This window comes from Dermochelys coriacea, chromosome 1, assembly GCF_009764565.3.
Source record: "Dermochelys coriacea isolate rDerCor1 chromosome 1, rDerCor1.pri.v4, whole genome shotgun sequence".
Taxonomy (NCBI): domain Eukaryota; kingdom Metazoa; phylum Chordata; order Testudines; family Dermochelyidae; genus Dermochelys; species Dermochelys coriacea.
Window position 1 is genome coordinate 140023465 of NC_050068.2, and position 15182 is coordinate 140038646.

General features: G+C 38.0%; 1 protein-coding gene across 10 annotated transcripts in view; it reads right to left on the reverse strand.

The window, feature by feature from the left end:
• Positions 1-15182, reverse strand: part of BCLAF3 (BCLAF1 and THRAP3 family member 3) — a 64834-nt gene that overhangs the window by 40757 nt on the left and 8895 nt on the right. For all 10 annotated transcript variants that reach the window (XM_038404189.2, XM_043504658.1, XM_043504648.1 and 7 more), the window contains 3 exons: positions 6500-6573; positions 2451-3029; positions 1429-2094 (listed from right to left, as the gene is read on the reverse strand). In XM_038404189.2, the coding sequence (XP_038260117.1) occupies positions 1429-2094; positions 2451-3029; positions 6500-6540 (1286 nt within the window). In that variant the 5' untranslated portion in view covers positions 6541-6573. The remainder of the gene's footprint in view (positions 1-1428; positions 2095-2450; positions 3030-6499; positions 6574-15182) is intronic.

Sequence of the window (15182 nt, forward strand, 5' to 3'; positions counted from 1 at the left end):
GAGCATCGGTTTATTGTTCACCTTTCAGAAAATCCATCATGAATGTAAGAACTGCTATACCAGATAAAACCCGTGGCTTATCCAGTGCAGTCTCCACAAGGGAAGTTTCTTCCTAACATTTGTCAGAAGTTGGCTTCTGCCATGAGATATGACTGTTTGCCTCCCTTATAAAAATCCTTTCTTTCTCCTACCTTATGTAGTTATCCAATTCTTTTTTTAATCCTCACCCCTTCTTGACTAAATCTGGTCATCCACAAGATTTTGTTACTTAACTGTTCACCCTCTTCTACAGTTCATTAATATTATAACAAACACTAGTCCTAGTAGAGAATCTTATGACACCCAATTGTTAATCTTCTGCCATGCTGCAAATGGATAGTTTTCGGTCTTTCAGGTAAGTTATAATTCATCACAGTACTTTACCTCTCAGACCATAATTACCTAGTTCCCCTACCCCACCCCCTCAAAATAGCTTCTCGTAAAGGACTCAGTCAAGGTTTTCCAGCCCAAATTATATAAACCATCTCTCCTTTATTCATCATCATGTTAATATGTTAGAATAATTCTAGCATCCAGAAGCATGATTACTTCTCAAGAAGTCATACTGGCTTGTTCATCCTTATAATTTTCATTTAGGTATTTATATTGCAATTTCTACCAATTTACTGGTACTTAGGTAGGTCTGATAGGGATGATCATAGAAATTACAACACACACACCTATTTAACATAGGTACAACATTTGCCATTTCCAGTCCTCTGGCATAGTGGTTGATTATGATAATGCCATATTTTTGTTAGCTGCTAGTGACTTCACTTTCAAGCTCATGAAGAACCGTTGCAGAAATATCAGGCCCAGGTAACATGCTGCTGTTTAATTTAGTTTGTTCCAGCAACACCGCTTTCAACACATTTGAATTATATAGCCCATGAATGTACCATTTTGTTCTATAGTTTTATTGGATTTGAGATCTCGGGCGTTTGAGATTATATACATTTTAAGGCTCTAATTTTCAAAGGAGCCTAATGGAGTTAGGTACCAAACTCCAGGGGAAGTCAATGAAAATCCCATCCTAAATGGTCATTCCAGAAGAAAGGAAAAAACCAGATTTTTACCTGTTAAACAAAAAACAAAACAAAAAAAAACAAAAAAGAAACCCCACAACCCAGGTAGCGACATGCATCTCAGTGAGGAAAAAAAAAAAAATAAGCATACCCTTTTTTTTTCCCCTGCCACATCCTTATAATCAGGTACTATTTTCTTTTCATAGAAACAAAAACAGTAACTTACGCCAGAGTTAGCAAGTTAGCATTTTTGTACTAAGGAACAACCACCTTATTTTGCCCTACTTACCACCTTAAGAATCTTTGGTTTCTCTAATATTCACAACTAAACAAGAAAGCATGAACAGGTAAGAAAAAAAAATACCTGTACTTGTTTATCATCATTTTCTTCATATCCACTTTGATTGTGAGCAGCTCCTTCCTAGGAGTGACATCTGACATTTTCACATCTGAAACTGTATGACTTGTATCATGATGGCTATTAGAAGAATCTATTTTTTTTCTGAAATCCCCTTCATTTCTTACTCTTTCCTTTGTGTTATTAAAGGGTCTCAGATCAACATCATTTTTGTAAGAGTTGGCACATGAATTGCAGCCCTTCTCTGAACTATATTTAATGGGTACTTCATTATGCCCTTCTTCAGTCTGTCTTACTCTTCCACCACTACAATAATCTAACTCTTTGCTATTCAGAGCACCCTTAGGAGAATTATATTTTTGGTTTTCCTGCTTTACATACTTCTGAGCTCTATCATCAGAAAAAGATTTTGTCCCATCTGGGTATCTATGATGTTTGTAACTATAGTCATATGCTATCTTCGTAACAGAACTCTTTGTGTACTCCCTTTCAGCAGACCGATGAGCTTGGGGACCAAGGTTTCTTTGCTCCTCCTTTTTTTGGTAGGGTGGAAAAGAACGATCTTGCTTCCATTTGTGATTTCTTGCTATTTCTCCACCGTCATCTCTCTCAATTTCTTTAGCCCTTTTAGATGTGTGCCCATGTTCTCTGTAATCACGATCTTCAGGATACCTGTGTTGACATAAAGCAATTTACACTTGCACTAGAGAAGAAAGTGAAAATTTATGTGCAGAATGTTGGATAGCCCTGCCTCATATGCAGAATGCGTGGCAAGTTAACCCAAAATCCCTCAAGCCAGAGTACAGAAGTGCAGGGGCACTTAAAAGGAAAATATTATCTTTTTATACTCTAGCCATGTACATGATTTACTTAAAAAGATAAATACTTCTCTACCACCAGATGCCCACAATTAAACTACAAATTGATAAATGCCTTTCAAGGTGGAAATCTTCAACTATTACGAAAACAGACTTTCACTTGAGGCTTTACACCACATTACCCAGGTTTAAATTATTTTATTCCTATACCTCTTCTGCAAAGAGCTCCTTGTCGTAAATTCTTCAGAAGCTCTTCGGAGTGACTGACCATATTTGTCTTCTTGTAACCTCTGGTACCTCATTTCATCTTCATGCCATTTTCTTTCAAATTTACATGAAGCCCCTAATGATCTATGAAAAGGTTTCATTCCTTTCTCATCTCCAGTGACTCTGAAGTCCTCAGGCATATATTTTTCTTGCATTTTGTGTGGGTACAAAGGTCGATCATGTTCTTTGTAGGATATTTCTGAGTATTTGGGTGGAAACTGATATCTCCTGTTGCCTTCACCTCTTTCTGATGAATGTGTTCTATAGGGTTTATGACTATACATATCCTCTAAAGAAATTCTTTTTAGGTTTGGCGAAGATGATCTATGTTCGTAAATTCTGTGGTGGATATTCCCATGTGGTGCAAATCTAGCATTGCTTTGTCCGTATTTCACATCTTCCACTCTCCAAGACATAGGTTTCTTTAGGTCCTTCCTAAATCCCTTATATTCACAGTCATAATTAATATGAGCATGTCTTTGTCTATGGTGTTCTGGGCTCCTAACTGCAGGTGATAAGGACCTACACAAGAAAAAAAAATGAATTTAAGTGTTACAAATTTTTTTGTTAGAACAAAAATATATTCAGTGCAAAAATAACTTATGTAGTATTACTGCAATGTTATGGTTCATAATTTAAACAAGCCAAAGTATTCAGAATTAGAAAGCCCAAAGCAATTGCATCTCTGCTATAGCGGATATAAAAACCTGATTTTTCCCCTAATGAAAAATTACATGGGAAAATACCTAATTTTTTTAAACTGAAAATTTTCAGCTTTTCCACAAGAATTTTCATTTCAAAACAATTTTTTTTTCATTTCTATTACACTGGAAAAATGTTGGAAAACAGTAAGCAAATGTAGAAAGCACTTTCACACTTGTTTACCATTTCTCAAATTTTTCCAGTGGAAACAAAAAGAGGGTAGGAGTGGTAAGAGGTGGAGAAAGGGGGAACCCCAACCGTTCAAAAACCAAAAAATGGAGACAAAACATCATAGTTGCGAAAAACTGGAACAATTTTTTTTTTTTTTTTTTTTTTTTTAGAAATGCCACTTTGAAGCATTATGTTTAATTTCAAAACTTCCTTTTGAACAAAACAAAAACACTTTATTGAAATTAGCCTTTTCCTGCAGAAAATTCTGATTTTGTCAAAACCACATTTGCCACTAGGAAAAATTTTCATAAGTCAAGAAATTTAAACCAGCTCTAATCTGTCTTCTTGCACATAATATGAATGGTTTTGCTAGTAAGTATATACGTGAATATGTTAAACGATGCTTCCACACGTTCATTTTAAAAATTAAAAAAACATGATTGATTGCACTTTCATATGCAAATATGGAGTTCATACAACTAATTATTCAAATGAACAGTGTCCCATCACAAATTCAAGTGACACTTGCACATTAAAATAAATACTCTTCCATGTGTATTTCAATGTGTGATGAAAGCATGTTGGATAAAGTATGCTCATCTGACTTTCAAAAATGCTGAGGCCAGCTATGCAGGGGTGTTTTTTTGTTTGTTTTTTTAAACTGCCAGACACCTACTAGTCAGAGGCCATTCCAAAAGAAGAAGACAGTAGGAACCACCCATTGAGAATCAGGAGGCAATCCCAGACCAAAGCATCTTGTATTTAGACTAATCAGTTACTGAATATTTACAGCAAACTCTGCAATCAATCCACAGATTTAGAGAACCCTTGAAAAAAGTAAATTCCAAGAAAATCACTATCTTCTTGTGGATTTTTCCTTAGCAAATGCAAAATTCATTGCAGATTGCTAGTTCAATTCTAGAAAGCTATGTTCAGCAAAAAAACTGTCTGCAGACTCAGGACACCATCATGAACTTTGAAAGGTACGTTCACACCTATTGGGGCCAACTAGAAACGTAGTGGTTGTTTTGACATTCTGCCAAAATTGATAGCATGCACCCTGCTCCCTCTACTCAGCAGGGAAAGGCTTCATCCGCCTACCCAACAAACCCCAACAGTCCACCTCACTTAATTGTTAAGTGGTTTGTTTTACTTTTTTTAAAATGGAAATGGAATTTAAAAACCTGTCTCAAATTAAACTGCTGCCGTTCATGCACAAACTCCTTCTTGCAGGCTTAATGATGCTTGAAACCTATTACCGCTTTCTATCTGGCTCAAATTTCATGCAAATAAGAACTCATGGAAACAATTTACTTTTCAAAACTTGCTTTTACAGATTACATAAAATTAATATTTTATAAAATAAATGTTTTGTTTGAAATAAATTTTTAGCCTTAATATCTTTTTGTTCTGCTGTTTTATAAACTCCTATATGAAGCGATGTTCTGAAAATAAATATAAACTAGGGCTGTCGATTAATCACAGTTGATCACAGTTAACTCGTGATTAACTCAAAAAATTAATTGTAATTAATCACTATTTTTAATTGCACTGTTAAATAGAATACCAATTGAAATTTATTAAATATTTTGGATGTTTTTCTACATTTATATCGTATTGTGTTGTAATTGAAATCAAAGTGTAGGTTTTTTATTACAAATACTTGCACTGTAAAAATGATAAACAAAAGAAATAGTATTTTTCAGTTCACCTCACAAGTATTGTAGTGCAATCTCTTTGTCGTCAAAGTGCAAATTACAAATGTAGATTTTGTTACATAACTGCACTCAAAAACAAAATGTAAAACTTCAGAGCCTACAAGTCCATTCATTCAGTCCTACCTCTTGTTCAGCCAATCGCTAAGACCAACAAGTTTGTTTACATTTACAGGAGATAATGCTGCTGTCTTCTTATTTACAATGTCACCAGAAAGTGAGAACAGGCATTTGCATGGCACTTTTGTAGCTGGCGTTGCAAGGTATTTATATAACATATGCTAAACATTCGTATGCCACTTCATGCTTCGGCCACCATTCCAGAGGACATGCTTCCATGCTGATAACACTCGTTGAAAAAATACTGTGTTAATTACATTTGTGACTGAACTCATTGGGGGGAGAACTGTATGTCCCCTGCTCTGTTCTACCCACATTCTGACACATATTTCATGTTACAGCAATCTCGGATGATGACCAACTACCTGTTGGCATTTTAAAAACACTTTCACTGCAGATTTGACAAAACACAAAGAAGGTACCAATGTGAGATTTCTAAAGATAGCTAGAGCGCTCGACACAAGGTTTAAGAATCTGAAATGCCTTCCAAAATCTGAGAGGGACGAGGTGTCGAGCATACTTTCAGAAGTCTTAAAAAAGTGACACTCCGATGCAGAAACTGCAGAACCCGAACCATCAAAAAAGAAAATCAAGCTTCTGCTGGTGGCATCTGACTCAGATAATGAAAATGAATAGCGCCAGTCTGAACTGCTTTGGATTATTATTGAGCAGAACCCGTCATCAGCATGGACACATGACACCTGGAATGGTGGTTGAAGCATGAATGGATATATGAATCTTTAGCACATCTGGCACATTAATACCTTGCGACACTGGCTGCAACAGTGCCACACAAATGCCTGTTCTCACTTTCAGGTAACACTGTAAACAAGAAGCGGGCAGAATTAACTCCTGCAAATGTAAACAAACAAACTTGTTTGTCTGAGCAATTGGCTGAACAAGAAATAGAACTGAGTGGACTTGCAGGCTCTAAAATTTTAGATGGTTTCATATTTGAATGCAGGTTTTTTTGTACATATTTCTACATTTGTAAGTTCAACTTACAAATTGAATCACTACAGTACTTGTATAAGGTGAATTGAAAAAAAATATTTCTTTTGTTTAACAGTGCAAATACTTGTAATCAAAAATAAATATAAAGTGAGCACTGTACACTTTGTATTCTGTATTGTTCTGAAATGAATATTTGAAAACGTAGTAAATATCCAAAAATATTTAAATAAATGGTATTCTATTATTGTTTAACAGTGCAATTAATAGCTATTAATGTTTTTAATCACTTGACAGCTCTTATATAAATCATAATAAAAGTTAAGCATTTACCTGTATTTCCACCTTGGTGATCTTGATCTAGATCTAGCCATCTTTTGATGTGTGTGTCAATTAGTTTCTTGAAGCTATAAGAAAAATTATTAGTCTGTTTAGAGAGCTATAATAACTGGTTCTCCAGACAGTTTTGAAGCAAGAGAGCTATTAATAGGAGGCATAAACTTTATTTATTTATTTTACAAGATTTGTATTTAAAACTTATTCAGTTTTTTTTTTTTTTTTTTTTTTTTAAGAAAAATATTAAAAAAAGTGATTTTGTGAGGCTGGCAGCCTGAGAAAAAACAGCTGTTTTCTTTAAACTTAATTTAAATATTGGGCAATTGATCCCTTTCCTCTCTAAATTCTGTGATATCTGTGTTTAGGAATCTTTGAAAAAAAAGTAATGCACAAGGGACCTGCAAGAACAGAAAAAAAAGTGACGTGATTATAAGGTTATGTGCTGAATGCCACAAACAGCTAGGAGGAACATTCAGGACATTAGTGAAATTAATTTTTTCCCCCTTTGTAAATTTAAGAGTATTATCTGCATATACTGAACTTCTCTTAGTGTATTCAGCAGAAAAATGTTTTAAGCAGTTACAGGTCACCTTTTGATAATTGCATTTTGCTTGTCTTAAATAGTATCATAATACATAGGAAAACACAGATTAAATTCCCTTATATTCACTTTTTAATCCATTGGGGACAGAGCGTTTCCCAGTGGTAACTTGCTATTTCTAGATTTAGGTTTTTATAACCTGATTTTAGACATATATTTAAAAACATACAGATGATGACAAATTACAAAAAGAAACATTTTCCCTTTTTAAACGAGTCTAATGTAGTGTTTACACTTTTCCTTTCCAACCCCATAAAATTCAATTATGTTTCATAACTTTATTTGCTTGCTTCCATCAAGTGCAACTTTTTGGATAATATAACTTAAAACAAAATACCAAATTACAATTTCAACTGCAGCAATAGCTATTAGATCTTAACAAATCATTCTATTAATAGCAACTGAGAGGGACATACTGAATAGTCCCAATGAAGACCACAAGCATTTAGGTATTATGATAGTGGGTAACCTTTTAAAAACCTAGAGCAACAGGGTATGCCAAGTCATGAGCTAACTCGGCACCCTGTCACTTTAATACCCATCAGTACATATTAATTGAGATCTAACTGGAAGACAGGTAGTTGACAGAGGGAGTCAATTAACTGACTAGAGCTACAGCTCAAGGGCTAATTGAAGAGGAAGCAACCCCAGCAGGTGGGATTATATAAACTGACAGGAAGAAAGTTCGGGGTGAGGGATCCTGAAGTACTCAGGATTAGATGCCACTAGTACTGTTCCCTTCCCTAGAAGCAAGGGGGAAACTGGCTAGGGATCGTAAACATATGTAAACAATGCTACAGGCCATGGCCTGCTGGAAGAATACAATAAAATATGGTGGTGATGGTGAAGGAGACCTGGAGTAGTAGTGGTGCAATTGGAGAGGACCTCCAGAGAACCATCCCTGATAACTGGATTTAGTTCTCTGTTTATCGAAACCAGCATTTTCTCATTGAGATGGGCCATAATCTACCCATATACCAGTTTGCAATAAACTGAAGTTTCTTACTAGAACTATACTTTGCTGCTACTTTATGTGCATTTTTTCTGTAAAAATCAAATATCTGAGTATTTACCTTTGGTGATTCTTCCATGTGGCATAAAATGAAGAAGTGATGCCAAAAGGCAAAAAAGCTGGCAAAAACCTTGTAATGGAACAGAGATGGTGACATACACCCAAAGACATTTGTACTGAGTGCCTCATAAGAGATCCAAATTCAAAGTAATTTTGATCATCAATGCTGAAGTCATGTGCATGAGAGCCACACTACTAAAACTGTGATATACTTATAGACAAATGGTTTCATTCAACATTTATTTAAAAAATTAAAGGCCAGATTGCAACATTTTTACTCACACTGAGAAGCATCTTATTCCAAAAATAATGCCACTGACATCAATGGTATCACAACAGGGCCATAAGTGATTTCCCACTTGATCCAATGTAATGAAAATCTTTAAAATCTTCGCTAGTGAACATGCTGGAAATGGTGCTTCCTTAACTGATCCATACTTTCAAAAGAAGAGAGAGTTCTATTATCTTTGCCAGGATTCAGTTGTTTTCCTTCCCAATCACCAACTCTACCCATCCAGAAAAAACACAATGGTTTGTGTACTTCACCAAAAACTTGTTCCCTTCACAGATTTCTTAATGTTTTTGTATTTCATTCTTAATTTTAAAAAAAGTGTATCATCTAAAGAAGCAGCATCTCTATTTACTCCCCACTGAAAATAAGTAGTAATGCTGATGAGGCAATAATGCTCATCCCTAGCCATCTCAAAGCCATAATATTACAATACAATCAAACTAAAAGTGGAATGTACATGGTTAAGTCAAACCTAAGAAAAAGCCTTCTCATCCAGATCAGCAATGCAGTCATGTTGGAAGCGTGAGAAAGACTGATAGCATGTACTTGTTTTCGCCTTGGGATAAATGGTACTATTATAATTTCCAGCTCAGACACTCCTTTTGCCTCATGGAAAGAAATGGCTTACTTGTTTTAACATAGGTTTCAGAGTAGCAGCCGTGTTAGTCTGTATTCGCAAAAAGAAAAGGAGTACTTGTGGCACCTTAGAGACCACAAAATTTGTTAGTCTCCAAGGTGCCACAAGTACTCCTTTTCTTTTTGTTTTAACATAGGACATTTAAAGCTTACCCAAATCAAGTAATCTGACTTCCTGACAGTGAGTCAGAAGATTATGGTTTTTTAAAAAAAGAATTAAAGAAATTGCTCATAGCTTATTTTCCAAGGGTATGCGGAAAATGACCCAGAGTTTTAGTTACCTAAAATCATAGCAATATATGAAAGAATTACCAATAAATGAAGACTTAGTCCCAGGTCATGAGACTGATTAGTTTGGGGAAGAAACTAGACAGTAGTTCTATGTCAGGAGTGTTTGAGCCAAGCAGGTGGATTCTGCTGTGGCCTTTTGAGTTGCTGAATCTGCCTCATAGATCCTCCTTACAGATTAATTCACTTGTCTGTCTACTGGCAACTATAGTGGGATACAAATCCACAAGATTTGTATTAGAGATCCAACGAGGTTCATTGTACCACAGAGCTTGGGGTACTGCAGGGCCCTCCCATTCTGCCATAATCTGGACACCATTTAAGGGGATATAAGGAACTAATTTTGAAGCTGAGGAAAAATATCTTCTGGACATTTTGCTGTCTGGGTTTTTGGGGAGGCAGGGGGAAAGAGGAGCAGGTGGTTGTTTTTTGTTTACAAAGGGAAGACTTGCCATAAGCAAGGGCCTTATGCAGAAATAAACCTCCTCAGAATAGTCTTAAAGTACTGCTGATGGAACCCATCCTATATTTCCTTTTTCTTGTCCCTCGAGTTTCAATTCCAAGAACTGATTTTCCTCTCAAGAAGAAGAGTCTGAGCCCCCATGACAGCTTTTTCTGGCCACTGCCTTTTTGAGAGTAGTGCTTTGGGTAGGTACAAGGATCCTTATAAAACACCCTTAGCAAGGGTCTGAAAGACAAATCTATGACTGAGTTTAAAATGGCCAGTGTTATTTTGTATTCCCTGCCCTCCTCCCATGTGCATTCTTTTGGGGAGGCAGCAAGGATTTGGCTCCTGTACTTTTACCCTGTCTGAATCAGACAGAGATATTAACATACAACACAGAGCTAAGGCAATTCCTGCAAAGCTAGTGGGATGCATGTCTAGATTATTTGAGAGAGACAAGGTGGGTGAGGTACTATCTTTTATGGAACCAGCTTTTGTTGGCGGATTATTTTAATCTTTTTGTATGCTCCAAAAGGTTGCTGCTTCTTTGATGCCCTTGTCAGACACAAGTCTTGGAGGAAGGTATGCTCAGATTTCTGACTCCTTTATGGGGATTTTTGTCCAGCATGGTCAGACTCAGGAATCACCAATCGGAACTGTGGTCACCTGGCTGATGGGAGAAGGAACTGAAGCTGCCCCAACCTCCACCCTTGTATATACCTTGAATGGAAAAAATTTACATAGATAAGTCTAACTGGAAAAATAGCAGTTAGTTAAGGCTTTTGTAAATAGGCCATAAAATACGTGGATTTGGGTATTCTGTGGAATTGGGCACAATGGTCCCTTTCTGCCATCTTGATACCTCTCCTGCCTGGCTTTCATCTAGCCTTGTTAATAAAGTGGTCTGGATGATTCATCTGTGGGCTAGGCAGGAGATGGAGAGAAAGAGAGAAAGGGCATTTCCCCAGCCATAAACTAATAGAGCTCATTATCCATGCATTATCTGGAAAGAGGTTTAGGAATTGAAGGTCTCTCATTTGACCACCTGCCAAGCAAGTATCTAGCAGGCTAGGAGGGCATACCAAAGCATGCACCACTGCAGTGGCTCAGCAAAAGAGAGAAGCCAAGAATTCAGAGGCTCAACCCCAGAAGAAGACAGCCAAAACATCTGAGACAGATCCAGACACATTAAAGCTCAACTACCCTAAGAGCTAAGACTTGCAGCATAGAAGTCTGTCTTTCCTACTCAAACAAGGTGGCAAGACAAAACTGGCAGTCTTTTCAACAGATGAGGTATATCCATGAGCCAGGGATTAACAAGCTTTCACAGACCTGGTGTAGCTGCCCCTTTTTGGAGGCTCACCAGGCTGCTGTGATTGGATCCATATGCTATTAAGCTCTCTGAGTCTGATTGAGCTCCGGACACTCTTTCTTTGGCCTCTTGGCTCACTCCCCAGAAACAGACTCTTGTCTGGTACCCCTTCTCAGAAGAAGGTATCCATGGTCCAGCTGCCCTAGTCCCAAGACCAGCGCAAAACACACACGCCTGCACATGACTCCCCAGTATCTTAAGAACACACTTTCCAGAACTCCACCCTAATGGGTACCCAGGTGTATAGTTTAACTCTTCAGTGACATGATAGTTGAAGCAGATAAACAAGAATTTGCAGAGGGATTTCTAAACCAATCACTTACTGCAGGGTGGAATGATTTATATCAGTGTTTTTCAAACTTCTTTTCTGGCGACCCAGTTGAAGAAAATTGTTGATGCCCGTGACCCAACGGAGCTGGGGATGAGATGTTTGGGGTGTGGAAGGCTCAGGCCTGGGGGAGAGGGTTGGAGTGCAGGCTCTGGGGTTGGGCCGAGGATGAGGAGTTTGGGGTGCAGGATGGGGCTCTGGGTTTGGGGGTGAGCTCAGGGCTGGGGCAGGGGATTGGGGAGCAGGCTTACCTCAGGCAGCTCCCGGTCAGCGGTGCAGCAGGGGTGCTAAGGCATGCTTCCTGCCTGTCCTGGCACTGCAGACTGTGCTCTGCCCCAGATACGGCCAGAAGCATGCCTGGCTCCTAGATGGAAGCGCACAAGCACCTCCACGCGGCGCTCACCCGCAGGCACCACCCCTCCCTCCCACCCCAGCTCCCATTGGCTGGGAAACCCGGTGCTTGGGGAGGGGTCAGCACGCGGAGCCCTAGGAGCCAGACGTGTTGCTGGCCGCTTCCGGGGCACAGCACGGTGTCAGAACAGGTAGGGACTAGCCTGCCTTAGTCAGACAGCACCACCGACGGGACCCAGTGCCTTATGTTCCGCGACCCAGTAAGGGTCATGACCCACAGTTTGAAAACCACCGATTTAAAAAACCCAGGGGAAAGCCTTGATTTACATAATTGATTTTAATCAACTTTTCCATTTGTACTTCAGTTAATTTTCTAAAGAAGGTGCATTTTCATTGGTTGACATAACATGTTGATTTACAGCTAAACAGAACCTTTACACTAGATTTGGTACATCTTTTTGCTATCTAGAAGGGTACACTATATACATTTATTTAAGCAGTAATATAGCTTAATATTTTCAGATTCTTATTAATTGTACATTTTTAGTTTGTTAGAAAATGATGAATGATATACTGCTTATTTACTAGATAATTAACTTTTAGCTCACGGTTTGTAGAAAGCTGTATTAGGATGGCAACTAGAATTTAAACACACGAAACAGCATATAAAGTTGGTTTTTACAAAACAAAGCACCCCTAGTTTTAGATACATAAATCTCTCAACAAAACATGTTACTTACACAACTAAAAAATTTATTAAATAAACAGAGGGGTTAACTCTAGTCAGTTAATCAAACTGATTTCAGGTCAGCCCGGGAAAATTTTCAAATGTGCCAAACAAAAGTAACAGGATCTTAAATTCCTAATCTCACCTAAGTCTCTCAAAAATGAAACAGTCTCTTAAATTACTTAGGCTGATCTATTGGTCCATATTCATAATGCTTGACTTCAAAGTTAGATATTTTACCCCAGTGTTTTTCTTTAGATGAACAGCCTTTAACTCCATTTTTCATAGAGGCTCATGCATTCAGAATATTTATTTAAATGTTTTAAGAGATTACAGTAAACGTAGGCCTTAACGTATTTTGCATTAAATTCAGATTCATGCTAAACAGGTTTATTTTTAAAAAAGAAAAAAATACAATTTAAACAACAAAATAAAAATCAGTTTTAAGTTTTTCAAAAAGTCACCCTGCTTTATTTTAGACAATATAAGAAACATCTGTATACAATTCCCTGCCTTGGTTTCCTCACCACTCTTGAGCATTCTGTGTCATTTGGTATATAACATTTCAGGCTTCTAGGTCCCCTCTCCTGGACCTCACACCTCCAGCTCAAGCTTCTCTTCTGAATCATGGAGTCTGCTTTGACTCTTGCAACCAGCTTCCTCTAGCTTTTGTTGGTCTGCCAATCACAAGGTTCCCTCTAGCCCAGAAAACAGGGCCTTGGTGCTTCTGATCCTCTCAGTCTCTATAGTTTTCAAAGCTAACACTGACTCCTAGCCCTTTGTTCCTTCTGTTCTCCCCCCCCCCCCCCATTCTCGCTCTTCAGTGGACAGTTGTTTTTACCAAGGTGGCAGTCACAGTATTGTTTTGCTAGGGCAAGGCCTAGTCAGCTAATGGTCCTCAATGACCAGCCTATTTAGTCCCCTCTCTCCTTGCCACAAGCAGTATGATGCAAACTGTAAAGATCACCACCCGTGCATAAACATGCAGAGTTCATAATATCACACAGAAATAATAAATTCCACACAAACTGTCCCACATGCCTGAGTTCCATCCCAAAGATGGAACAGGATGAAGACTTACTATAGGATTTATAAACTTTACCATGCTCAAGAAAAAAAGTGCAGCGCATCAATGGGTTTGTTACTACAAATTTAAAAGAATTTTCTACAATGTTTTAATTTGTGGGAACAGCTTAGTAATCCAGCGTAACAACAGAAGACATGCCAAAAGGCATTAAATGGACATCCTTGAAGACCTGGACTTCACAGATGATCTCGCTCTCCTATCGCATACCCAACACCATATACAAGAAAAAACAACTCTACTCAATGCATTCAGCCAGCAAATTGAACTGAAAATCAACTGCAATAAGACAGGACATCATGACCTTTCATGTTGTCTCACCATCACCAACAGGGATAGAGGATTATATGCTCACCAATGTAGAAACATTCACATACTTGGGCAGCACCATCAGTCAAGATGGTGGAACAAGCCAGGACATCCAGAACAAAATCAATAAAGTCAGGAACACCTTCAGGAGCTCAAATACAGTCGGAAAATCATCAACATAAAAAACCAAACTCAAGATTTATCAGAGCAGTGTACTTTCAACATTACTTTACAATGCAGAATACTGGGGAATGAAAAAAGGAGAACATGTCCAAACTACCTTAATTCCATACAACTTGCCTCAGAAAAATCCTCCATATCTTTTTGGCCCAGGACAATCTCAAACCAAGACCTATTTCACACAGTGCAGCCAAGAGGATATCAGCACCATCATTGCTAGGAGGCATTGGAGATGGATTGGCCATATGCTTTGAATGGAAACTGATTCCATCACCAGAGTGGCAATAAAATGGACACCTGAAGGGCAAGCAAAAACAAGGCCGCCTGAAAACAACATGGCAAAGAAGCTGTGGAAGCCGAGCTGAAAAGCCCTGGGGCACAGCTGGGGAACCGTTTTTAAAAGACTTCCCAGAAACAGACAGGAGTGGAGGAGCTTTGTCGCTGCCATAAACATCAAAGGCATAATGGGAACATGATGATGATGATCTTTAGCAAATATAAGCAGCAGAAATGTCTTGTGTGAATAAGTTTACTGGGCATCTGCTACAATTTTAGCAGAGCTTCCATGAAAACTCACCCAGTCGATGACATCACCTAGGCCAGTAATGCATCATATTTGCACCAAAAAAGAAAGGAGTGGAAACTTACAAGAACCAATGGGCTAAAAATAATGTACATAACGATTATATATTTTAAACCCAAGATAAATGCAGTTTTTTGTGGAGGAAGCACTAAGACCCTAGGTTATACACCACAGATCTAGAAGGTCTTTTCCAAGTCTACCTTTTATAGTATCAACCACAAACATTATCTAGACATTTCTGGGGGGGAGCACCAGGAGAAATCCTAGTAAGTACATTTCAAAGATGATTGTGAGGCAGTTGTCTCTTAGAATTCTATGTAGTCCGCGGACTCTGGAAGACAATGTATTTTCAGTACATATCAGGAGGTTTATTTCACTACTAAAATAACTAACTTTCTTTTTTTAAATCATG